Source organism: Melanerpes formicivorus, unplaced genomic scaffold (assembly GCF_026170545.1).
Source record: "Melanerpes formicivorus ecotype bairdi unplaced genomic scaffold, bMelFor1.0.p_v2 SCAF_5, whole genome shotgun sequence".
Taxonomy (NCBI): Eukaryota; Metazoa; Chordata; class Aves; order Piciformes; family Picidae; genus Melanerpes; species Melanerpes formicivorus.
The window spans coordinates 1,663,386-1,690,724 of NW_027142357.1; the positions used below are offsets into that span (position 1 = coordinate 1,663,386).

The following is a 27,339-nucleotide window of genomic DNA, read 5'->3' on the forward strand; positions in this document are numbered from 1 at the left end:
CTGGATGACCTTTGGAGGTCCCTTCCAGTCCAGACCATTCTGTGATTCTATGTCCCTGAGTGCCAGATCTACATAGTTTTTTTAACCCCTCCAGTGATAGTGACTTTGCCACCACCCTGGGCAGCCTGTTTCTATGCCTGACCACACTTTCACTTAAAAAGCCTTTCTAATATCCAATCTAAACCTCCCCTGAGACAACTTGAGGCTATTTCCTCTCATCCTATTGCTTATTACCTGGGAGAAAAGAGCAGCACCCAGCTCACTACAGCCTTCTTTCACGGAGCTGTAGAGAGTGAGGAGGTCTCCCCTGAGCCTCTTTTTCTCCAGGCTACACAATCCTAGTGTGTATTTATGCATATCATTTTAAACTTTGCCTTGTGGAATTGAATACCTATGAGGGGATCAAAATATACACCAAACACCTTTGAGAAAGCAGTATTTAAAAGGGAGCCATTTTAAATATGAAGATAGAAGAAGCTCCATCTGCATGGTTGTGGATGAAACAGGAGGAGAAAATGCTGAAGTGCTTTGTCTTCCTTTAACTTCTCCTGGCAGCATCTCAACACAAAACTTCAAGGTGAGCATCCTCGGTGGGGAACCTTCCCACCCTGCTTTGGAAGCAAGAAATTGCTTGTCTGGAGTGGTTAGAAGACTTGAATCTCACTTTCTCACCTTGGAGTATTTTGCCCTATGATGGAATTCAGTTTCCAGCAATAGTTTTGTTGGTTTTGGTTTTGGGTTGTTGCTTTTTTTACCACTGAGCCCCCAAAATGCATAAATATGTAAAAACAATAAATAGGAAAACTCCTTGCAGTCATCAGCAGATTTAAGTGTGTAAGATTGGTTGGTTGTTTTTCTGTGTGATAAACCCATGCTGTATCCATTGTATTTTTTAAACCCCACAGGACCACTGATCAAATGCAGTGATACAAGCTGGGGTCAGAGTGGCTGGAGAGCGGCCAGACAGAAAGGGACCTGGAGGTACTGGTTGATATTAGGCTGAACATGAGCCTGTAGTGTGCCCAGGTGGCCAAGAAGGCCAATGGCATCCTGGCCTGTATCAAGAACAGTGTGGCCAGCAGGAGCAGGGAGGTCATTGTGCCCCTGTGCTCAGCACTGGTTAGGCCACACCTTGAGTCCTGTGTCCAGTTCTGGGCCCATCAGTTTAGGAAAGATGTTGAGATGCTGGAACGTGTCCAGAGAAGGGCAACAACCCAGGCTGGATGAGGCTCTAGCCAGCCTCATCTAGTGTGGGGTGTCCCTGCCCATGGCAGGGGGGTTGGAACTGGATGATCCTTGTGGTCCCTTCCAACCCTGACTGATACTATGATACTATGATAACAAAGCTGGGGAGTGGTTTAGAGCACAGCCCTGTGAGGAGAGGCTGAGGAAGCTGGGGTTGCTTAGCCTGGAGAAGAGGAGGCTCAGGGGAGACCTTATTGCTGTCTACAACTCCCTGAAGAGAGGTTTTAGCTGGGGGTGGGGTGGGGGAGCATTGGTCTCTTCTCCCAGGCAACCAGAGGACACAGTCTCAAGCTGCACCAGGGGAGGTTTAGGCTGGATGTTAGGAAGAAGTTCTTCATAGAAAGGGTTATTAGCCATTGGAATGGGCTGCCCAGGGAGGTGGTGGAGTCACCATCACTGGAAGTGTTTAGGAGGAGACTGGATGCGGTGCTTGGTGCCATGGTTTAGTTGATTAGGTGATGTTGGATGATAGGTTGGACTCGATGATCTTGAAGGTCTCTTCCAAACTAGTTAATTCTATTCTATTCTAAAAAGAGCTGTCTATGCCTTCACTAGGAGAAGCAGTAAAGGGATGAATATTGGGGGAGGAGGAGTGCACTGAGTGTGCTGTCTTCTAGCATAGAATCATTGAATTGTTAGGGTGGGAAGGGACCTCAAGGATCAGCCAGTTCCAATCCCCCTGCATTGGGCAGGGACACCTTACACTAGAGCAGCTTGCTCTCAGGAGACCTAATTGTGCCCTTCCAGTATCTGAAGGGAAGGGACATTTTAGGGTGTCAGGGAGTGATAGGACTTCGGGGGAATGGAGCAAAACTAGAAATGGGTAGATTCAGATTGGATATTAGGAAGAAGTTCTTCTCCATGAGGGTGGTGAGACACTGGAAGATGTTGCGCAGGGAGGTGGTGAGGTGGTGGAACCCTCACGCCTGGAGGTTTTGAAGGCCAGGCTGGATGTGGCTGTGAGCAATCTGATGTAGTGTGAGATTTCCCTCCCCATGGCAGAGGGATTGGAACTGGATGATCCATGAGGTTCCTTCCAACCCTGACAATTCTTTGATTCTATGATTTCTTTGCAAGATTGAGCCTGCCCTACTAGTTTCCCAAGTCCATTTCAGTTACTACAGGGATGCACTTTGGGTAGCATGCCTTAAGTCTCCTTTCCAAAGCTGATGGAAGAGGTCTAATGACCTAAGATCTAATGGAAGAGGAAGATGGACCAGAGGATGAGAATATAATTCAGAAATGATGTGTAGGATCCACACTTGAAACTCAATTTCAGAGGAAATCAGGCTGCTGCTGCAGTTGCTGGGTGAGCTCTGTTTTGTTGAAAAGCAAATTCCAAGATCCAAAGAGTTTTCAGGTTTGGGAATATCCTGGGTTTTTTTTGGAGGGTCTGCTCACTGCTACTTAATTATCTGTTTTGTTTTGTTTTTCATGGAGACCCTGATAAGCTCTGTATGCAGAATGTCAGTTTGAGTTTGGGGCTCCCCAGCTCCAGACAGACAGGGACCTGATGGAGGGAATCAAACAGAGCCACAAGGATGCTTAGGGGACTTGAGCATCTCCCCTGTGAAGAGAGACTGAGAGCCCTGGGGCTGTTTAGTCTGGAGAAGAGAAGGCTGAGAGGGGATCTGATCAATGTCTATCAATAGCTGAGGGCTGGGGGTCAAGTGGAGGGGGCCAAGCTCTTTTGGGTGCTGCACAGCAGTAAGCGGAGGACCAATGGCTACAAAGTTGAACAGAGAAGGTTTCAGCTCAGCATGAGGAGAAACTTAGTTCCAGTGAGGGTGATGGACAGGCTGCCCAGAGAGGTTGTGGAGTCTCCTTCTCTGGAGCCTTTCCAAAGCCACCTGGATGCATTCCTGTGCAGGCTCTCCTGGATGATGTTGCTCTGGCAAGGGGGTTGGACAGGGTGATCTCTGGTGATTCCTTCCAACCCCTAATGTTCTGTGCTGTGATATCAATAGTGACATTTCTTGGTTAAATGTTACCTGTGGCTAAGCTGGAACCCTGTCCATCCCATTCTGTGGCAGCGAGATTGCAGACGTTGTTGCCTCTAAACATAAACGATTAGGGCAGGTTCAGAAATGCTAATTCTGCAGACACACACCCCACCCCCACCCCCCCCACCCCCCCCCGATGATTCCTGCTGGAAAAGCCTGTTCTGCATCCAGCAGTTTCCCTAGCAGAGGGCATTTGTCTGCTGCTTATTTCTTCAAGGCAGCTGGAGCTCTTTCAACTAAAAAGGAAAAACTTTTGGCTGGGTAGGGATGGCTCAGGGCTAAGAAAGAGTTGAATAATCCAAGCATATGAAGCCTTTGAACAAAAAATAGCACTTGTGTGCAAGAAATCTGTTTCCCTTAGCGAACACTTTGAGCTCACCACTGAGGCTGGCAAGCTCACTGTGTGTTTCCATCTTGCAAGTTATCCCATTATTTCTCCCTCCCAATCCTTTTTTCCTAGTTGTATCAGAGGATCCTTGAGCCTCAAGGTCATAGAATCAGAGAATTGTCAGGGTTGGAAGGGACCTCAAGGATCATCCAGCTCCAACCTCCCTGCCATGGGTAGGGACACCTCACACCACATCAGGTTGCTCACAGCCACATCCAACCCAAACCATTCTATGAATCTGCATTGACTTTTCCTAATAACTGGCATACTGATAAAACCTGAAGCCCATAACATCCTGGGCTGCAGCAAGAGAAGTGTGGCCAGCAGGACCAGGGAGGTGATTATTCCCCTCTACTCCTCTCTGGTGAGATTCCACCTGGAGCTCTGTGTCCAGTTCTAGAGCCTCTGTTACAGGAAGGATCTGGAGGTGCTGGACCATGTCCAGAGAAGGACCATGAGGATGAGCAGAGGGCTGGAGCTGCTCTGCTATGGAGACAGACTGAGAGAGTTGGAGTTGTTCAGTCTGGAGAAGAGAAGGCTCCAAGGAGACCTTCTTGTGGCCTTCCAGTATCGGAAGGGGGCTACAAGAAAGCTGGGGAGGGACTTTTGAGGGTGTCAGGGAGTGACAGGACTGGGGGGAATGGAGCAAAACTGGAAGTGGGTAGATTGCGATTGGATGTTAGGAAGAAGTCCTTCCCCATGAGGGTGGTGAGACACTGGAAGAGGTTGCCCAGGGAGGTGGTGGAAGCCTCATCCCTGGAGATTTTTAAGCGCAGACTGGATGTGGCTGTGAGCAAGCTGCTGTAGTGTGAGGTGTCCCTGGCCATGGCAGAGGGATTAGTAGTGGCTGATCCTTGAGGTCCCTTCCAACCCTAACAATTCTATGAAATCTTCCCTTCCCCCCTTTAGCCAGGAGGTGGTGTTAAAATCAGACCTTTACACACTTAGGAGCCTTAAGTGTTATTTTTATTAACCTTCCTCTGCCTTTCCCTCTTATTGAAATTATTGACTATCAACTATCCAGCTTTATGGCACAAAGTCTTCAAAATGTAAGTGTTATCATTCACATTAAGTAGCTATTCTCATGAGTTGCATCTATTAAAGGCTCTTTTTTGTGTATGTGCAGAGGGGTCATAAGGATGATAAATGCTCCATCTGCCTTGGGCTCCTCACACAAATAAAAGAAGTAAGACAAACACATTAGAAGTCATTGGAAAAAAAACACACATATATTTGCCATGGCTCATTGGTTCCTGTATTTAGTGTATAGAGTGATGCTTCAGCAGCCAGCTTATCAGAGAGACTTAATCCAATCTCCTGTCCTCTTTTTTTTGTTGTCTCAGCCTCCTTTCCATTCCTTTTGTGATGCTTTGCTTTTTTTCTTTCACCTAGAGTCATTCAGAGGTTTGCAACATATTTTAGTATCTCTTCACAGAGAACATAGACCAGACTCACCTCATGAGCCTGAACATGAGCCAGAAGTGTACCCAGGTGGCCAAGAAGGCCAATGGCATCCTGGCCTGCATGAGGAATGGTGTGGCCAGCAGAAGCAGGGAAGTCATCCTGCCCCTGTACTCTGCATTGGTTAGGCCACACCTTGAGTCCAGTGTCCAGTTCTGGGCCCCTTAATTTAAGACGGACATTGAGACTCTTGAACGTGTCCAGAGAAGGGCAATGAGGCTGGGGAAAGGCTGGGGGAGCTGGGGTTGTTTAGCCTGGAGAAGAGGAGGCTCAGGGGAGACATTCTTGCTGTCTACAACTACCTGAAGGGTTGTTGTAGCCAGGTGAAGGTTGGTCTCTTCTCCCAGGCAACCAGCACCAGAACAGGAGGACACAGTCTCAAGCTGTGCTAGGCTTGAGGTGAGGAGAAAGTTCTTCCCAGAAAGAGTAATTGGCCATTGGAATGTGCTGTCCAGGGAGGTGGTGGAGTAATCATCCCTGGAGGTGTGTAAGAGGGGATTGGACATGGCACTTGGAGCCATGGTTCAGTAGTCATGAGGTGTTGGGTAACAGGTTGGACTTGATGATCTCTGAGGTCTTTTCCAACCCTATCGATTCTATGATACTATGATTCTGAACAGACATACTGGTGGCCTTCTTGTCCATCAGGGCACATTGCTGCCCCATGGATAATTTATTATCAACCAGAACTCTATGGTCTTTTCCTGCAGAGCTACCTCTCTCCATCAGGTCTTCCCCTAACCTGCACAGTGTTAGTCCTCTCTAGTTTACTCATCATTTAGCTAGCACAGATCCGCCAAGGTAACTCAGGCCTCCTGCAGGGTGCTTCTCCTGTTTTGGCAGCTTACAAAGTCTCAGAGATGAAAGAAAAGGATGTTCAATGTGTGTTTACAAAGTACTGCTCTTACAGCCTCATTTCTTGTTGTCTAGGTAGCATCATTGTCTTTCCATTTAGACTGAGCATCTTCATCACGCTCCATTACTGCTTCTAAAGAGTATTTGGAATCAACCCCAAAGTAGAAGACGTTTCTAGAAGTTGTGTTGTTTTGTTTTGTTTTCATAGAATCATAGAATCAGTCAGGGTTGGAGGGGACCACAAGGATCATCTAGTTCCAAGCCCCCTGCTATGGTCAGGGACACCCCACACTAGATCAGGCTGCCCAGAGCCTCATCCAGTCTGGTCTTAGACACCTCCAAGGATTGGGGCCTCAACCACCTCCCTGGACAGCCCATTCCAGGGCTTCACCACTCTCACGATGAAGAACTTCCCCCTCACCTCCAGACTGAATCTCCCCACCTCCAGCTTTATTCCATTCCCCCTAGTCCTATCACTACCTGAGAGCCTGAGAAGTCTGTCCCCAGCCTTCTTGTAGCCCCCTTCAAATACTGGAAGGCTACAAGAAGGTCACCTCGGAGCCTTCTTTTCTCCAGCCTGAACTGCCCCAACTCTTTCAGTCTATTTCCATAGCAGAGCAGCTCCAGCCCTCTGATCATCCTTGTGGCCCTTCTCTGGACACCTTCCAGCACCTCCATATCCCTCTTGGAATAGGGGCTCCAGAACCAGACGCAGTACTCCAGGTGGGGTTTGGTTTTCCCCAAGGGGTTTTCTCTATGGCAAATTTAAACTTAATTCCTTTTCCTCATTAGGAGAAACTTTTTACTTGCGCTTCTGAATACAAAGATTGATTTGAGTTATTTAAAGATGCCAAAAGAACTTATGCTGCCTTTCCCCCCTCCCCACACACACACTGCTTTGGTGTTCAAGTGAAGTCTTTTTTTTCTGACTGTGGTAACACTGAGGATTCACTTTAGGAAAATAAATATTTACTGCATCCTATTGCAAATCTTAATCTCATCCATATTCATGAGCAGAAATGATCAGGGATTTGGAGCACCTCTGCTACAAGGACAGTCTGAGGGATCTGGGGGTGTTCGGTCTGGAGAAGTCTCCAGGGAGACCTAAGAGCAACATTCCAGTACCTCAATGAGGTCTTCAAAAACCTTGGAAAGAGACTGTTTACAAAGGCCTGCAGGGACAGGGTAAGGGACAATGGCTTCAAACTACAGCAGAGCAGATTTAGATTGGATGTTAGGAAAAAGTTCTGCACCATGAGGGTGGTGGAACACTGGAACAAGTTGCCCAAGGAGGTGGTTGAGGTTCCATCCCTGGAGATATTCAAGGTGAGGATGGATGAAGCCCTGGGCAACCTGATCTAATTGGGGATGTCCCTGCTGACTGCAGAGAGGGTTAGACTGGATGACCTTTAGATGTCTCTTCCAACCCAGACCATTCTACGAGTCTTTGTACTGAAGGAGCTCAGGAGTGTAATTCCTAGTGGGATTTGGGGTTGTTTGTTGTCATGGTTGATATTTTCCCACTAAAATTTAAAGAACGTTGCTCCATCCCTACAGAATGTGTTCCACTTAGCAACCAAAGGTCTGTGTAGATGCTTCTCACCAGTGAGATGCTCATCAGATATGTATCAGAACAGACCATTCTGGTTTGCAGCTGGAAGTGTTTCACAGAATCACAGAAACACCAAGGTTGGAAGAGACCTCAAAGATCATCAAGTCCAATCTGTCACCACAGACCTCATGACTAAACCATGGCACCAAGTGCCATGTCCAGTCCCTTCTTGGACACTTCCAGGGATGGTGACTCCACCACCTCCTTGGGCAGCCCATTCCATGTTATAGAATCATAGAATTATCAGGGTTAGAAGGGACCTCAAGGATCATCCAATTCCATGGCCCCTGCCATAGGCAAGCCATGCCAATGCCATGCAGAGCTACAGGCTGGGGTCAGAGTGGCTGGAGAGAGCCCCAAACAGAGAGGGACCTGGGGGTGCTGATTGACAGCCACCTAAACCTGAGCCAGCAGTGTGCCCAGGTGGCCAAGAAGGTAAATGGCATCCTGGCATGCATCAAGAATAGTGTGGCCAGCAGAAGCAGGGAAGTCATTGTGCCCCTGTATTCAGTGCTGGTTAGGCCACACCTTGAGTCCTGTGTCCAGCTCTGGGCTCCTCAGTTTAGGAAGGACATTGAGACACTTGAACGTGTCCAGAGAAGGGCAACGAGGCTGGGGAGAGGCCTTGAGCACAGCCCTATGAGGAGAGGCTCAGGGGTGACTTCATTGCTCTCTACAGCTACCTGAAAGGTGGTTGTAGCCAGGAGGGAGTTGGTCTCTTCTCTCTAGCATCCAACACCAGAACAAGGGGACACAGTCTCAAGATGTGCCAGGGGAAGTTTAGGCTGGAGGTGAGGAGAAAGTTCTTCACTGAGAGAGTCATTTGTCATTGGAATGTGCTGCACAGGGAGGTGGTGGAGTCCCCATCCCTGGAGGTGTTCAAGAGGGCATTGGACATGGCACTTGGTGCCATGGTCTACTCATGAGGTCTGTGGTGACAGGTTGGACTTCATGATCTTTGAGGTCTCTTCCAACCTTGGGATACTGTGATACCGTGATACCGTGATACCTTACACTAGATCAGGCTGCTCAGAGCTACATCCAGGCTGGCCCAGGACTTGCTGGGCAGGCACACAAACCTGCCTCGCAGTGTTTCAGACCTGGCCCAGTTCTGAGGTCTCTTTTTCAACGTCTGAGTATTTCAGTGCTTGTGGCATGTAACTTCAAAGCATATAATGTAAGGGCAGTCATGATGGGTCCCTGAAGCTATAAAAAGATAGTAAATTTGCATGAAAAGGTTTAATGGTCTGGAAAGCCATAGTAAAATGGAATCAGTAAAAGGGTCTGTAAAGAAAAACCACCAAGCCTGCTGGGGGCATTTCCAGGAGCACTTTACTTCAGTGGCTGCCACAGCCCTGCACTGAAAAAAGACATTGGCTACCATCCTGGGGTGGATCAGAAGGGCTGTGATCAGTAGTTTGAGAGAGGTTTTCCTTCTCCTCTACTCTACCCCTACCCTCATCAGGCTGCACCTATACAGTGCTCTGGGACCCTCACAATGAAGAAGTTCCCACTTATGTTGACATGGAACCTCCTGTGCTGTTGTTTATATCCATTGCCCCTTGTCCTGTCACAGGTCACAACTGAGCAGAGCCTGTCCCCTCCCTCTTGACCCCCAGCCCTCAGATATTTAGAAACATTGATTAAATCCCCTCCCAGTCTTCTCCTTTCAGCCCCAGGGTTCTCAGCCTTTCCTCCTCAGGCAGTGCTCCAGTCCCTTCAGCACCCTGCTAGCTGTCCATTGATCTCTTTCTAGATCCCTGTTCCTCTTGACCTGGGGAGCCCAGAACTAGATGCAACATTCCTGGTGAGGTCTCAGCAGGGCAGAGTAGAGGGGGAGGAGAACCTCCCTGGATCTGCTGGACACACTCCTCTCAATGCATCCCAGGATCCCCTTGGCCCTCTTGGAGCACCATTTGTTTAAGTGCTCAGTTTTCATGCTCAGGAAGGGTTTTCCACTCCATCTCTGGGGCTGGAAGTTTTGCAGAGTTAAAAAGCACTTCATTTGGTGAAGTGTATCACTGGATGGATCAAACAGAGAAACTTGATTTTCCCAAAGTCTAATTACCTTAGACACTTACCTGTCAATGAAGTTACACTGAGTAGCTATGAAAATCTTTTGAGGTCTACATGCCTGCTATACAGAAATTAAATGTCAAAGATCAAGCCCAGGATGTTTTAAAATCAAAATTCTGCCCTAATTAAACTGTGTGCCTGGACTCCTTAATGTCGAGGAGTGGAGGAGATTAATGCCAGATTCTTTCTTCTCTTGCTTATCATTAAACAGTGATGAACATTCAGTGAAGAAGATATTATCTAGACTTAAGCCTTCTTGCTTTTCCTACAGCAAAGCCTTCTTCAGGTCTGCCTTGTGTGGACTTCAAAAGATGAGTAGAGTAGATAACTTTTTTTCTCTGCTATGACTAGACCCATGCTTTCTTATAAGCACTAATGAAGAGTTCCTCCTTAATCCAAATATCCAGGCAAAGATAGCCAGCACTCTCACCTTCTAAGTGCATGCTCTACCTGGAAGGAGGTTTTAAAGTATTGGAATAAATGCTCAATACTCAGTTAGTTGTGGTTAGTAGGTCAAGGGAGGGATAAATAAACAATTCCACAGATCTATGCACAATAGTTAGTTGTGGTTAGTAGGTCGAGAGAGGTTCTCCTCCCCCTCTACTCTGCCTTGATGAGGCTGCATCTCAAATATTGTGTCCAATTCACGGCCCCTCAGTTCAAGAAGGACCTCAGGAAACTAATTGAAAGGATACAGCACAGAGCCACAAAGATGATGAAGGGAGTGGAACATCTTCCTTATGAGGAGAGACTGAGGGAGCTGAGGGCTCTGTAGTTTGTCTCTTCTAACTTGTGCCTCCTCTAACTTGTGCCTCCTCTTCTCACTTGTACCCTGTCATAGGAGAAGGGGCAATGGATATAAACTACATCACAGGAAGTTCTACCTCAAGCTGAGGAAGAACTTCTTTACTGTGAGGGTCCCAGGGCACAGGAACAGGCTCCCCAGGGAGGTTGTGGAGTCTCATTCTCTGGAAACTTTCAAGCCCTGTCTAGATGCATTCCTGTGCAACCTGCACAAGATGATGTGGTCTTGCTCTGGCAGGGGTTTTTGGCCTCAAAGATCTCCAGAGATCCCTTCCAACCTCTAACATCCTGTGAATATCCTCTGAGAGACTAAGAGGTTGCCTCATTGCTGTTGATAAAGATGTGCAGGGTGAGTGCCAAGAGGCTGGAGCCAGGCTCTGCTGGGTGATACCCAATGACAGCACAAGGGGCAGTGGTGGAAGCTGAGGTATAGGAAGTTCCATGGAAACAGGAGGGAGACAGATCCCTGGGACTGGCTGCCCAGGGGAGTTGTGGAGTCTCCTTCTCTGGAGATAGTTAAGACCTGCCTGGATGTGTTCCTCTGTGATCTGCTCTAGGGGGTCCTACTCTGGCAGGGGGGTTGGACTGGATGAGCTTTTGAGGTCCCTTCCAGCCCCTAACATTCTGTGTGAAGCACAGATTCAGTGAAATCAATGAAAACAAAAACAAACAAGCAAACAAAAACACACAAAAATCCACAAAAAAAGCCAAAACAACACCAAAAAAACCCACACCAAAACCCAAAAACCCAAGGAAGTTATTTTTATAGAATCATAGAATTAATAAGGTTGGAAAAGACCTCAGAGATCATCAAGTGCAACCTGTCACCCAACATCTCATGTCTAACTAAACCATGGTTCCAAGTGCCACATCCAAGCCTTTTTGAACACCTCCAGGGATGGGGACTTCACCACCCCCCTGAGCACCACATTCCAATGGCCAATTACTCTTTCTAGGAACAACCTTCTCCTCACCTCCAGCCTAAATATCCCCTGGCACAGCTTGAGACTTTGTCCTCTTGCTCTGGTGCTGAATCCCAGTTAAAAGCAATTATGCAGCGTAAATGCTTTAGGTAACATAATGAGGCAGCCAAATCTGATAACAAATTGCTGTCTCATCATCAGCTTTCTTTCCAGTTAATTCAGGCTTAACCTTGGTTTAGTTGATTAGATGGTGTTGGATGATGGGTTGGACATGATGATCTTTAAGGTCTCTTCCAATCTGGTTCCTGTCCTCTCCTGTCCTGTCCTGTCCTGTCCTGTCCTGTCCTGTCCTGTCCTGTCCTCTCCTCTCCTCTCCTCTCCTCTCCTCTCCTCTCCTCTCCTCTCCTCTCCTCTCCTCTCCTCTCCTCTCCTCTCCTCTCCTCTCCTCTCCTCTCCTCTCCTCTCCTCTCCTCTCCTCTCCTCTCCTCTCCTCTCCTCGAGTCTCCTCGAGTCTCCTCGAGTCTCCTCTCCTCGAGTCTCCTCGAGTCTCCTCTCCTCTCCTCGAGTCTCCTCTCCTCTCCTCGAGTCTCCTCTCCTCTCCTCTCCTCTCCTCTCCTCTCCTCTCCTCTCCTCTCCTCTCCTCTCCTCTCCTCTCCTCTCCTCTCCTCTCCTCTCCTCTCCTCTCCTCTCCTCTCCTCTCCTCTCCTCTCCTCTCCTCTCCTCTCCTCTCCTCTCCTCTCCTCTCCTCTCCTCTCCTCTCCTCTCCTCTCCTCTCCTCTCCTCTCCTCTCCTCTCCTCTCCTCGAGTCTCCTCTCCTCTCCTCTCCTCTCCTCTCCTCTCCTCTCCTCTCCTCTCCTCTCCTCTCCTCTCCTCTCCTCTCCTCTCCTCTCCTCTCCTCTCCTCTCCTCTCCTCTCCTCTCCTCTCCTCTCCTCTCCTCTCCTCTCCTCTCCTCTCCTCTCCTCTCCTCTCCTCTCCTCTCCTCTCCTCTCCTCTCCTCTCCTCTCCTCGAGTCTCCTCGAGTCTCCTCTCCTCGAGTCTCCTCTCCTCGAGTCTCCTCTCCTCGAGTCTCCTCTCCTCGAGTCTCCTCTCCTCTCCTCGAGTCTCCTCTCCTCCCCTCCCCTCCCCTCCCCTCCCCTCCCCTCCCCTCCCCTCCCCTCCCCTCCCCTCCCCTCTCCCTCTCCCTCTCCCTCTCCCTCTCCCTCTCCCTCTCCCTCTCCCTCTCCCTCTCCCTCTCCCTCTCCCTCTCCTTCTCCCTCTCCCTCTCCCTCCCCTCCCCTCCCCTCCCCTCTATCTCCCCTCTCCCTCTCCTCCCCCTCCCCTCTCCCTCCCCTCTCCTCCCCCTCCCCTCTCCCTCCCCTCTCCTCCCCCTCCCCTCTCCTCCTGTTCTGCATTGCATTGCCCTCTGCTGAATCCAGCTCTCTCCCTCTTCAAATCTCTTTCCATTTATGCAGAGTGCTTGCATTAGGTTTGTGGTTAACAATTTTGGTGTTTCAGAAAAACATGAGGATGGCCCTTAGGAAGCCAACAGGACTAATTGAAATAAATTTGGCTGTTCCCTTCTAATTTCACTATGCTATTTGTCTTAATGCTAGGCTGTTTATCTAAATGTGAAATGCTGTCTGTGTGTTTGTCAGGGAGCTCAGAAAACAGTTGTAGAATGGTTTGCATGTCTCCAATAGCATTTTCAAGTGCACAGATAGAAGAATGCTGATTAGCTGTCTTGTGGGGAATAAGTGTTTTGGTTGGAAGTGGTTGTCTGCAGGGAAAGTAAAGGTATCACAGTGTCACAATACATTATACATTGGAAGGGACCTCCAGAGATCATCTGGTCCAACCCTCCTGCCAAAGCAGGGTCATCACCCAAGGTAGTCCACACAGGAATGCATCCAGGTGAGTTTGGGAAGCCTCCAGAGAAGGAGACTCCACAACCTCTCTGGGCAGCCTGTTCCAGTGCTCTATGACCCTCACTGTGAAGAAGTTTCAGCCTCTGATGTTCCATTAACTAGGGATCTTCAGGATACCAATTCTTCCCTGGGCTAATCCTCATCCAGTGCAGTGAAGCAGTGAAACAGTGGAGATGCTGCTAATAGAAACTCCTTTGCCTGAAAGGAGAGAGTGGAAAAGGAGAAAGAAATCAAGGGAATAGCATCAGATAGAATCGTGAAATCACAGATTGGTCCAGGCTGGAAGGGACCTCCAAAGGTCATCCAGTCTGACCTCCTTGCAGTCAGCAGGGACATCCCCAGGTAGATCAGGTTGCCCAGGACCTCGTTGAGTCTCATCTTGAATATCTTCTGAGAAGGAACCTCAACCACCTCCCTGGGCAACCTGTTCCAGTGTCTCACCACTCTCATTGTGAAGAACTTCTTCCTAACATCCAATCTCAATCAACCCATTTACAGTTTTGCTCCCCAGTCCTATCACTCCCAGACACCCTAAAAAGTCCCTCCCCAGCTTTCCTGTAGCCCCCTTCAGATACTGGATGCCACAAGAAGGTCTCCTCAGAACCCTCTGCTCTCCAGACTGACCAACCCCACTCACTGAGTCTGTCCTCATAGCAGAGCAGCTCCAGTCCTCTGCTCATCTTCAGGGCCCTTCTCTGGACACATTCCAGCACATTCATCAGACATGTGCTCTACACCCCTCACCATCTTCACTGCCCTTCTATATATCTGCCCTGGATCAGTCTCAGCCAGCATAGATTTAGGAGGGGCAGGTCCTGCCTGACCAATCTGATCTCCTTCTATGATCAGGTGACTGCCTGGTGGATGTAGTCTGCCTGGACTTCAGCAAGGCCTTTGACACTGTCCTCCACAGCAAATTCCTGGCCAAGCTGTCAGCCCCTGGCTTAGACAGCAGCACTCTGTGTTGGGTTAGGAACTGGCTGGAAGGCTGAGCCCAGCGAGTGGTGGTGAATGGTGCCACAGCCAGCTGGCTGCCAGGCACTAGTGGTGTGCCCCAGGGATCAGTGCTGGGCCCCATCCTGTTCTTTATTGATGATCTGGATGAGGGCATTGAGTCCATGATCAGTAACTTTGCAGATGACACCAAGCTGGGGGCAGGAGTTGATCTGTTAGAGGATTGGAGAGCTCTGCAGAGGGACCTCGACAGGCTGGACAGATGGGCAGAGTCCAAGGGCATGAGATACATCTAAGTGCCAGGTTCTACACGTTGGCCACAGCTACCCCATGCAGTGCTACAGGCTGGGGTCAGAGTGGCTGAAGAGCAGCCAGGCAGAAAAACACTTGGGGGTACTGGTCAATGGTAGGCTGCACATGAGCCTGCAGGGTGCCCAGGCAGCCAAGAGGGCCACTGACATCCTGGCCTGCATCAAGAACAGTGTGGCCAGCAGGAGCAGGGAGGTCATTCTGCCTCTGTACACTGCACTGGTTAGGCCACACCTCGAGTACTGTGTCCAGTTCTGGGCTCCTCAGTTTAGAAAGGATGTTGACTTGCTGGAACGAGTCCAGAGAAGGGCAACGAAGTTGGTGAGGGATTTGGAACACAGCCCTGTGAGGAGAGGCTGAGGGAGCTGGGATTGCTTAGCCTGGAGAAGAGGAGATTCAGGGGTGACCTTATTACTCTCTACAACTACTGGAAGGGAGATTGTAGACAGGCAGAGGTTGGTCTCATCTCCCAGGCAGCTAGCACCAGAACAAGAGGACACAGTCTCAGGCTGTGCCAGGGAAGGTTTTAGTTGGATGTTAGGAAGAAGTTCTATACAGAGAGAGTGATTGCCCATTGGAATGTGCTGCCTGGGGAGGTGGTGGAGTCACCATCATTGGAGGTGTTCAGGAGGAGACTTGATGGGGTGCTTGGTGCCATGGTTTATTTGATTAGATGGTGTTGGGTGATAGGTTGGGCTCGATGATCTCGAAGGTCTTTTCCAACCTGGTTAATTCTGTATTATTCTATATATAGTTTTGTCAAATCAAGAGGATTAGCTCAGGTTTTCTTGACAGTGTTCTAAATACAATTATCCCTGTGTTGTTGGGTTTTTTTTAAGTTACCAGGTCACAAAATAGTGCTTTAAATATTTCTTGTGGAGCAAGGTTACACTGGAACATCTGTCAAGTCTAATGTGGTCTAATCCAGGGGATCAGCCCAAAGCAGTCTAATCCTCTCTGGGATGACTATACCAGTAAATTATCCTGAAGAAGAGCTTTATTTCTGTAATACCTTTTACTCTGCTGTGACTTGCAAGCCTGACCCTTTTTTCAGTCTCCAGTAAACGCAGAATAGCTTACTGCAATAAAAAGGAGCTCCCATTTATTGGAAAGGAAGAATATTCACACTGGCAATCACCATGGAGTATATGATGTATTATAATTTCACACTCTTTTATTTATTATTTTTTTTTTTGTCTAGCTGACCTTTCTGCAGGCTGCAGAAGTATGGGTTAGGAACTGGCTGGAGGGCCAAGCCCAGAGAGTGGTGGTGAATGGTGCAACATCCAGCTGGTGGCCAGTCAGTAGTGGTGTGCCCCAGGGATCAGTGCTGGGCCCCAGCCTGTTCAATATCTTCATTGATGATCTGGATGAGGGCATTGAGACAGTCATCAGCAAATTTGCTGATGACACCAAGCTGGGAGCAGATGTTGATCTGTTAGAGGGCAGAAGGATTCTGCAGAGGGACCTCAACCAACTGGACAGATGGGCAGAGTCCAACAGGATGACATTCAACAAATCCAAGTGCCAGGTGCTGTACTTTGGCCACAACAACCCCATGCAGAGCTACAGGCTGGGGTCAGAGTGGCTGGAGAGCAGCCAGACAGAAAGGGACCTGGGGGTACTGGTGGACAGCAGCTGAACATGAACCAGCAGTGTGCCCAGGTGGCCAAGAAGGCCCATGGCATCCTGGCCTGGATGTGGCATAGTGTGGCCAGCAGGAGCAGGGAAGTCATTGTGCCCCTGTACTCAGCATTGGTTAGGCCACACCTTGAGTCCTGTGTCCAGTTCTGGGCCCCTCAAATTAAGAAGGACATTGAGACTCTTGAACATGTCCAGAGAAGGGCAACAAGGCTGGGGAGAGGCCTCAAGCACAGCACTGTGAGGAGAGGCTGCAGCAGCTGGGGTTGTTTAGCCTGGAGAAAGGAGGCTCAGAGGAGACCTTCTTGCTCTCTACAACTACCTGAAGGGAGGTTGTAGCCAGGTGGGGGTTGGTCTCTTCTCCCAGGCAAGCAGCACCAGAACAAGAGGACACAGTCTCAAGCTGCACCAGGGGAAGTTTAGGCTGGAGGTGAGGAGAAAGTTCTTTCCAGAGAGAGTTGTTAGCCATTGGAATGTGCTGCCCAGGGAGGTGGTAGAGTCCCCATCCCTGGAGGTGTTCAAGAGGACATTGGATATGGCACTTGGTGGCATGATTTAGGCATGAGGTGTTGGGTGACAGGTTGGACTTGATCTTTGAGGTCTCTTCTAACCTTGGTGGTTCTGTGATGGGCCTGAAGTGCACTCCATAAAAATATCCACTAGACTGAGGCATCCATTCAGCTCTCCAAAGTTATCTGAAGGGACCTACAAGAAAGCTGGGGAGGGACTTTTTTAGGGTGTCAGGGAGTGATAGGACTGGGGGGAAATGGAAAAAAAACCTAGAAATGAGTAGATTCAGATTGGATGTTAGGAAGTTGTTCGCTACGAGGGTGGTGGGACATTGGAGCAGGGAGGTGGTGGAAGCCTCATCCCTGGAGGTTTTGAAGGCCAGGCTGGATGTGGCTCTGGGCAACCTGCTGTAGTGTGAGGTGTCCCTGGCCATGATGGGGTTTTTGGAACTGGATGATCCTTGAGGCCCCCTTCCTACTCTGACAATTCTGTGATTCTCTGATTGAGGGAAATAAAGCCAGCTGATGGATGTGATCACTTATTAGAGATCTTTCACCTAAATGTTGAGAAATAGCCACAGTGAATTATAGCTGTAGGCTTTCAGATAATAAGCATTTCAGGGGGGGAAAAAAAATCATAATGAAACTAAGTGACACTCCATTCTGAGTTTCATTATCCAGCTGAATCATAATTCAAAGTTCTTTTGAAACTTCCAGGATGGTTGGCAATCTTGATTAAATCAAGACTAAGCTTGATCATATTTCCCCATTTCCAGTGAGATTTTTTTTGTCATTTTTTTTTAGCTGCTTTTTTATTTTTTTTTTAACTCCAGGAATATTCTTCTCCAAGTTTCCAGGTCATTTCTGTCTGCAATCCATTGCCCAGCCCTGTCAAGGTCCAGGGATTGTAATTTTTAACTGTCAGTTTTTGGACAATTATCCCTCATCAAAATCGATAGAGCTAGCGAAAGCCTTCTCTTCCAAAGCAGCACTCCTTGTGAAATCAATAGAAATAGCCCAGCAGGCAGAGAGCCAGCAGCCTGTGCTCTCCTCTTTCTATTCCCCATTTATCCTTGAAATCAGACTCCCCTCGACTCCTGCTGCCATCCTTGCAGCTACCGAAACTCACCCTCACGATCCTGCTGCAGCCTGGGGAAGTCTCAAGGCCACAAGGAAGAGGCAGGGCTCTGGGCAACCTGATCTAGTTGAGGATGGATCTTGTCTGAGTGAGAAGGAGCTGATTTTTTTTCCTTAAGGTTGTGGCTTTTTTGTGAGTTACAGGAAGGCACACATCTGTGTAAGCCTTTTTCACCTTCCAACACACCTGGCTTCATGGAGTGTGCAGTCCCAAGAGGTTGTGTCTGGCTGTTCTGTGTCTGACTGCTTCTCCTAGAGAAGAGCAGATTTAGATTGGATGTCAGGAACAAGTTCTTTACCTTGAGGCTGGTGGAATGCTGGAACAGGTTGCCCAGGGAGGGGGTTGAGGCCCCATTCCTGGAGATCACAGAATCACAGAATCACCAAGGTTGGAAGAGATGTCAAATATATTCAAGGTGAGGCTGGACAGGGCTTTGGGCAACCTGATCTAGTTGAGGATGCCTCTGATGAATGCAGAAGGGGTTGGACTGGATGACCTTTGCAGATCCCTTTCAACCCAGACCATTCTGTGATTCTGTGATAGAATCATACAGTAATTTCAGTTGGAAAAGACCTCTGAGATCATTGAGTCCAACCATTGAACCAACACCACCATGACCATTAAACCACCCTCCATTAAGGTCTTTATTAAAGAGATTTTTTGTGTGTACGTGTGCAATACAATAAGCTGAGATCTTGGAAAAGACTAACAAGGATATTTGGAGAGATGATTCTCTATCTTTTCCCACCAAATTCAAACTGATCAGTCACATCTGGTAGCCTGTGGACCTTGTGTGTGGGAACTACTTGTTTCTGTGTTTCTTGATTGTTTGAAGTGCAGCACAATGTAAAATTTTGTGAAAACAAACACTTCTGAACAACCCCATGGAGAAGGATAGGTTGGGGACTGGCCTGTTGGAGAGCAGTGCAGAGGAGAGGGACCTGGGAGTCCTGCTGCATAGAAGGATGCCCATGAGCCAGCAGTGTGCTCTTGTGGCCAAGGAGGCCAATGGCATCCTGGGGTGGATTAGAAGGGCTGTGGTTAGTAGGTCGAGAGGTTCTCCTCCCTCTCTACTCTGCCCTGGTGAGGCCACATCAGAAATATTGTGTCCAGTTCTGTGCCCCTCAGTTCAAGAAGGACCTCAGGCAACTGCTTGAAAGAGTCCAGTGCAAAGCTACAAAGAGGGTAAAGGGAGTGGAACATCCTGCTCATGAGGAGAGCCTGAGGGAGCTGAGGGCTCTGTAGCTTGGAGGCACCCAAGAGGTCACCTCATTATTGCTTATGAGGGACAAGTGTCAGAAGGAAAGAGCCAGTCTCTTCTCAGAGATGCCCAATGGTAGGACAAGAGGCAATGGGTGCAAGCTGGAGCATAGAAGGTTTCATGTGAACATAAGGAAAATCTTTTTCACTGAGAGCACTGGAACAGGCTGCCCAGAAAGATTGTGGAGTCTCCTTCTCTGGAGTTATTCAAAGCCTGCCTGGATGTGTTCCTGTGTGACCTGCTCTAGGTTAAGCTGCTCTGGCAGGTGGATTGGACTGGATGATCTTTCAAGGTCCCTTCCAACCCCTAATGTGCTGTGATTCAGTTATTCTTTAGGGTTATTGTTTTTTTTGCTGTGAATGTGTTTCTGTAGGCAGCTGATACTTCAGTGCCCACAATTAATTGTTAATTGCTCATGCTTAGTTCTCAAAGCCAGGAGCTCCACCCTGAGTTTTTGCTGCCATGAAGAAAAGTGAAGGTTCTGAAGTTGGGTGAAGTCGAGTAGTAGGATACAAATATCTTCTGTCAGCCAAATATTGCACAGCAGCAGAGCCTGTGGGTGATAAAGGAGTTCTATAAAAATGTTGGTTTAGTGCTCTATGATGATTTTTAAAAATTCATACCTTAAGAATTATTGCAGGAAAGGAGAGAGCAGAAAACAGAGAGTTTGAATCCAGTGCTGCATGGCACCATGGCGCATCCTGTTATCCTTGCTTTTGGAGGCTGTGAACAGCCAAGCAGAGATATAAGGAATGCCTGAATAAACTGTGTCCAGTTGTGGAGCCTCTATTCCAGGAAGGATCTGGAGGTGCTGGAAGGTGTCCAGAGAAGGGCCACGAGGATGAGCAGAAGGCTGGAGCTGCTCTGCTATGGAGACAGACTGAGAGAGTTGGGGCTGTTCAGTCTGGAGAAGAGAAGGCTCAAAGAAGGCCTAATTGTGGCCTTCCAGTATCTGAAGGGGGCTACAGGAAAGCTGGGGAGGGACTTTTTAGGGTGTCAGGGAGTGATAGGACTGGGGGGAATGGAGCAAAACTAGAAATGGGTAGATTGAGATTGGATGTTAGGAAGAAGTTCTTGCCCATGAGGGTGGTGAGACACTGGAAGAGGTTGCCCAGGGAGGTGGTGGAAGCCTCATCCCTGGAGGTTTTGAAGGCCAGGCTGGATGTGGCTGTGAGCAAGCTGCTGTAGTGTGAGGTGTCCCTGGCCATGGCAGGGGATTTGGAACCGGATGATCCTTGATGTCCCTTCCAACCCTGACAGTTCTATGATGCTATGAAACCTGAGCTCTGTCCTTCAGAGAGAGTGGGGGTTGTGTTTGTACGTGTGTGGTATAGACCTGTGAATGACCCCGTCAAAGGGAATGAAAAATGGTAGCTGATGACCTTTGCCAATATGTAACAAATGAAACCAGCAGGATGCAGCTGCAGAGCAATGGGAATGGTCCTTAGCTGAGAGTCACTTTCTTTGGCTGCAAAGAATAAAATCTTGCACAGGTTCAAAAGGTTGCCCTGGTCTAATGCAGCCATTCATTTTTTCCTAAGGCTGGATACTTTTGGTTCTTGCAGGTTTAAAAGTCTTTGTTTCCCTCTCCCTAGTGCCTGATCAAACTTCATTACTGTGTTCCATCTGCTTCACCGAATCATAGAATGGTCTGGGCCAGAAGAGGCCTCCAAAGACCATCCAGTCCAACCCCCTCTGCAGTCAGCAGTTACATTGGATTTGTTGATGGGTTGGACGCAATGATCTTGAAGGTCTCTTCCAACCTGGTTGTTTATTATTATTATTATTATTATTATTATTATTATTATTATTATTATCATCATCATCATCATCATCATCATTATCATTATTATTATCCCCAACTAGATCAGGTTGTCCAGAGCCCTGTTGTGCCTCACCTTGAATATCTCCAGGGATGGGGCCTCAACCACCTCCCTGGGCAACCTGTTACATCATTCCACCACCCTCATAGTAAAGAACTTGTTCCTAACATCCAATCTAAATCTGCCCTTCTGCAATTTGAAGCCATTGCCCCTCATCCTATCCCCACAGGCCTTCATAAACAGTCTCTCTCCAGCCTTCTTGTAGCCCCCTTCAGGTACTGGAAGGCTGCTAGTAGGTCTTCCGTTATCACAGCTGTGGAAGAGCCTCACAGCTATGAAAATGTTCCTCTTACTCTCCTGTGTACACTCATTCAAGAAGCAGCCAGCAGGGCTGCTTTAATTTTATTTTCTTTCTTAGTAAGCATATTTCCTTGTAAGAGCCTGATAACTAAATTATTGTGGTTTGGATCTCGATGCTTCTCCTGCTCGAGTCTATTATCCGGCAGATCTTTGGAGCAGTTGAGGCTTGGATGGAAATTAACTTGGAAAATAGCCTTCAGCATGATAAATATTTGTATTTAGACAGAACCTGGGGGAAATTTTTCTAGCCTCTGACAGAGCCCCTAAGGGCAGCTGGCGACTGTAGAGCAAATTGAAGTGGTGCAAATCTTCAGGCTCGCAGCAGAGACAGTAAATATGCGCAGCGGAACACAGCAAATATGGGAAGGCTTTTTAGTGATGGAGGTGTGCAAATGTTTACAAATGTGATTAACTGCAGAGCACAAAATCCATTCACAGCATCAAAGGCAAAAAACTAACATTGCCTTTCCCTGTGTCCCCCCTCCCCCTCTCTTCCTCCCCGCTCCAGGATTATGCTGAAAAGAAAAGCACGATAGCGAAAGCTCTGGAAGATCTTAAAGCCAACTTCTACTGTGAACTCTGTGACAAGCAGTACTACAAACACCAGGAGTTTGACAATCACATCAACTCTTATGATCATGCTCACAAGCAGGTAAGAGGAATCTGCTCCCTACTTCAACTCAGTTTCAGGTGTAGGAGAACAAAATAAGATCTCCTTCAAGTGGGCTTGGGAATCACAATTGTGTCGTGCACGACTTTCAGGCTGTGGGAAGCAAAATGACTCTGCTTTCTTGGAAACAAATCTTACCAGGAGGGGTTTTGTAGGCAAAATTTCAAAGATGGGAAGAAAGGGAAATGTGAACTGTTGAATTATGAAGAGGAACATGGAGTGATGTGTGCCCAGGTGAACCTCGTGAGGTTCAACAAGAACAAGTGTAAGGTTCTACACCTGGGCTGGAGCACAACTTGAGGCCAGGAGGAGCAGGGAGGTCATTCTGTCCCTGTACTCAGCACTGGTTAGGCCACTCCTTGAGTACTGTGTCCTGTTCTGGGGCCCTCAGTTTAGGAAAGATGTTGAGTTGCTGGAAGGTGTCCAGAGAAAAGCAACAAAGCCGGGGAGGGGTTTGGAGCACAGCCCTGTGAGGAGAGGCTGAGAGAGCTGGGGTTGTTTAGCCTGGAGAAGAGGAGGCTCAGGGGAGACCTTATTGCTCTTTACAACTCCCTGAAGGGAGGTTGTAGCCAGGAGGGGGCTGGTCTCTTCTCCCAGGCAACCAGTGGCAGAACAAGAGGACACAATCTCAAGCTGCACCAGGGGAAGTTTAGGCTGGAGGTGAGGAGAAAGTTCTTCCCAGAAAGAGTAATTGGCCATTGGAATGTGCTGCCCAGGGAGGTGGTGGAGTCCCTGTACCTGGAGGTGTTCCAGAAAGGCTTGGATGTGGCACTTGGAGCCATGGTTTAGTTGTCCTGAGGTGTTAGGTATTATGTAATAGGTTGGACTGGATGATGTCAGAGGTCTTTTCCAAGCTGGTTGATTCTATGATTCTGTGATTTCATGATTCTGTGATTTCCTCTTGTCCTGTCACTTGTGGACCGTTTCAGGCTCAGCTCACAATAAGATCTGTGTTATTTTTTAGACATTGGTATTTATATTTTTACCACTGCATTTTATGGCTACACCTCCTCCAAGCTGCATGGCCTACTTTGGTGACATAAGAGCAGTGCTTCCACCTAACATGGGAGACAATACATCCCAGGACTCCAGAGCGGTCAGGACAATGTTATTCATAGATTCATAGAGTGGTTTGGGTTGGAAGGTACTTGAAATATCATCTAATCCCAAGCCCCTGCCATGGGCAGGGCCACCTCCTACCAGCCCAGGTTGCTCAAGGCCTCATCCAACCTGGTCTTGAACACCTTCAAGGAGGGAACTTCCATGACCTCCCTGGGCAACTTGTTTCAGTGTCTCACCACCCTCACTGTAAAGAATTTTGTCCTAATCTCCAGCCTGAATCTGCCCTCCTCAAGCTTCAATCCATTGCTCCTCCTCCTATCATACAAGCCCTTGTAAAAAGTCCTCTGCTGGCTTTCTTGTAGCCCCCTTCAAGTATCAGAAGGCTGCTGTAAGGCCTCCCTGGTGCTTTCTCTTCTCCAGGCAGGACAGCCCTAACCCTCACAGCCTGTCCCCATATGGGAGACAATGCCAGGGACGGGGAGGAAGAACTGCCCATTGTAAGTGCAGATCAGGTTCGTGATCACCTGAAGAACCTGAAAGTGTTCAAGTCCATGGGACCCGACGGGATACACCCACGGGTGCTGAGAGAACTGGCAGATGAGGTTGCTAAACCCCTCTCTATTATATTTCAAAAGTCATGGCAATCTGGTGAAGTCCCCACAGACTGAAAAAGGGGAAACATTACCCCCATCTTCAAAAAGGGCAAGAAGGGGGAACTGGGGAACTACAGGCCAGTCAGTCTCACCTCTGTGCCTGGAAAGATCATGGAACAGATCCTCCTGGAGGCACTACTGGCTCAAAAGAATAGTGAAGAGGTGATTGGGAACAGTCAGCATGGCTTTGCCAAGGGCAAGTCCTGCCTGACCAACCTGGTGGCCTTCTATGAGCAGGTGACAAAATTAATAGATGAGGGGCGAGCAACTGATGTCATTTACCTGGACCTGAGCAAAGCCCACACCACATCCTGGTCTCCAAACTGGTGACACATGGGTTTGATGGGTGGACCACTAGATGGATAAGGAAGTGGCTTGATGGCCGCACCCAAAGAGTGGCTGTCAATGGCTCCATGTCCCAGTGGAGGCCAGTGACAAGCGGAGTCCCTCAGGGATCAGTCCTGGGACCAGGCTTGTTCAACATCTTTGTGGGGGACATGGACAGTGGCATTGAGTGCACCCTCAGCAAGTTTGCTGATGACACCAAGCTGTGTGGTGCAGCAGACACGCTGGAGGGAAGGGAGGCCATCCAGAGGGACCTTGACAGGCTGGAGAGGTGGGCACAGGCCAACCTCATGAGGTTCAACAAGAGCAAGTGCAGGGTCCTGCATCTGGGTCGAGGCAATCCCAGGCACAAATACAGGCTGAGCAGTGACTGGCTGGAAAGTAGCCCTGAAGAGAGAGACTTGGGGGTGCTGGTGGACAAAAAGCTCAACATGAGCTCTCAGTGTGCACTTGCAGCCCGCAAAGCCAATCAGATCCTGGGCTGCATCAGGAGAAGTGTGTCCAGCAGGTCAAGGGAGGTGATCCTCCCCCTCTACTCAGCCCTGGTGAGACCCCACCTGGAGTACTGCCTCCAGTTCTGGAGCCCCTATTACAAGAGGGATGTGGAGGTGCTGGAAGGTGTCCAGAGAAGGGCCACAAGGATGATCAGAGGGCTGGAGCACCTCTCCTATGAGGACAGACTGAAGGAGTTGGGGCTGTTCAGTCTGCAGAAGGCTCCGAGATGACCTAATTGTGGCCATCCAGTATCTGAAGGGAGCCTACTAGAAGGCTGGGAAGGGACTTCTTAGTATCTCAGGTAGTGATAGGACTAGGGGGAATGGAATGAAGCTGGAGGTGGGGAGATTCAGACTGGACATGAGGAGAAAGCTCTTCACCATGAGAGTGGTGAAACCCTGGAATGGGTTGTCCAGGGAGGTGGTCGAGGCCCCATCCCTGGGGGTGTTTAAGCCCAGGCTGGATGAGGCTCTGGCCAGCCTGCTCTAGTGTGGGGTGTCCCTGCCCATGGCAGGGGGGTTGGAACTAGCTGATCCTTGTGGTCCCTTCCAACCCTGAATGATACTATGATACTGTGATACTATGACTCTCCAGCCCTCTGATCATCTTTGTGGCCCTCTTCTGGACCCACTCCAGCAGCTCCATGTCCCTCCTCTGCTTGGGGGCACCGCAGCTGGATGCAGTGCTGCAGGTGGGGATATTCAGAGGAGAATACAAAGCGTCTTGATTGCCCCAAAGAGCTAGGTAATGATAATGGAAAGATACATAATAACTGTACAGGAAATGTCTACTTAGTCTATTTAGCAGGTAATTATTATGTTTCTTTTCCTTTTTTTTTTTTTTCTTTTTTTTTTTTTAATTATTTTTTTTCCTGGTGAAATCATCTGCCTGTGCATCTAGCTTGATTGCTCCTCATTCTAATTGAATCTCTCCTTGTCCTGCAATTCTGTTCAGGGTGAGTGTAGACAAGTTGCCACACATGTTCTACATCTGTATATTCATAGATTTATAGACTCATAGAATCACAGAATCATAGAGTGGTCTGGGCTGGAAGGGACCTCCAAAGGTCATCCAGTCCAACCCCTCTGCAATCAGCAGGGACATCCTGGCCTGTATCAGGAACAGTGTGGCCAGCAGGAGCAGGGAGGTCATTCTGCCCCTGTACACTGCACTGGTTAGGCCACACCTTGAGTACTGTGTCCAGTTCTGGGCCCCTCAGTTTAGGAAAGATGTTGAGTTGCTGGAAGGTGTCCAGAGAAGGGCAACAAAGCTGGGGAGGTGTTTGGAACACAAGCCCTATGAGGAGAGGCTGAGGGAGCTGGGGTTGCTTAGCCTGGAGAAGAGGAGGCTCAGGGGAGACCTTATTGCTGTCTACAACTACTTGAATGGAGGTTGTAGCCAGGTGGGGGTTGGTCTCCCAGGCAACCAGCACCAGAACAAGAGGACACAGTCTCAAGCTGCACCAGAGGAGGTTTAGGCTGGATGTTAGGAAGAAATTCTACAGAGGGAGAGAGATTGCCCATTGGAATGTGCTGCCCAGGGAGGTGGTGGAGTCACCATCACTGGAGGTGTTTAGGAGGAGACTTGATGGGGTGCTTGGTGCCATGGTTTAGTTGATTAGGTGGTGTTGGGTGATAGGTTGGATGTGATGATCTCGAAGGTCTCTTCCAACCTGGTCTGGTCTATTCTATTATATGCCATTCTATCCCCAACTAGATCAGGTTGTCCAGGGCCTTGTTAAGCCTCACCTTGAATATCTCCAAGGATGGGGCCTCAACTACCTCCCTGGGCAACCTCTTCCAGTGTTCCACCACCCTCATATGTTGCAGAACTTGTTCCTAACATCCAATCTCAATCAGCTCTGCTGATTGACCCATTGTCCTCTGTCCTGTCCCTGCAGGCCTTTGCAAACATTCTCTCTGCAGTGCTCTTGTAGCCCCCTTCAAGTACTGGAAGGTTGCTCTTAGGTCTCCCTGGAGCCTCCTCTTCTCCAGGCTGAACACCCCCAGCTCCCTCGGCCTGTCACAGAATCACACAGAATCACAGAGTCACCAAGGTTGGAAGAGACCTCAAAGATCATCAAGTCCAACCTGTCACCACAGATCTCATGACTAAACCATGGCACCAAGTGCCACATCCTCATAGCAGAGTTGCACCACCCCACCTCATCATTTTTGTGGCCCTCCTCTGAACCCTCTTCATATCTGAACCACTGGAACAAGTCCCAGTTCAGCCTTACACCTGACCTCAATTGCAAAATCAACTTTTCATCACTCCTGAACAGAGAAATGAGCACTGTGGCACTCAGGTTCTCCTTTAAAAGTGCATCAGAGCACTTCAAAATTAATGAATGAAACCCCTAAGAGAGTTCAGAGTTAATCTGCTCATTGTTTCTTTTGCCCTGCCACCCATGGCTGAGGTGCTGCTTTGTGAACATAGCACCTGAAGAATCACTTCCAGCTGTATTGCAACTAAAAAGATTTGCAACTCATCAGAAATATGGGTGGGATGCAATGGCAATTTCTTATCTAAGATCCCTTTCACAGGATCACAGAATCAACCAGGTTGGAAAAGACCTCAGCCTCATAAAGTCCAACTTATCACCCAACACCTCCTGACAACTAAACCATGGCTCCAAGTGCCACATCCAAGCCTTTTTTGAGCACCTCTAGGGATGGTGACTCCACCACCTCCCTGGGCAGCACATTCCAATGGCCAAATACTCTTTCTGGGAAGAACTTTCCCCTCACCTCCAGCCTAAACTTCCCCTGGCACAGCTTGAGACTGTGTCCTCTTGTGCTGGTGCTGGTTGCCTGGGAGAAGAGACCAGCCCCCTCGGCTACAACC

General features: G+C 48.7%; 1 protein-coding gene across 1 annotated transcript in view; it reads left to right on the forward strand.

The window, feature by feature from the left end:
* The window catches only part of ZNF804A (zinc finger protein 804A), a 273,822-nt gene that overhangs the window by 181,956 nt on the left and 64,527 nt on the right, over positions 1-27,339 (forward strand). The window contains exon 2 of the mRNA XM_068137880.1: positions 21,776-21,919. Within this exon, the coding sequence (XP_067993981.1) occupies positions 21,776-21,919 (144 nt within the window). The remainder of the gene's footprint in view (positions 1-21,775; positions 21,920-27,339) is intronic.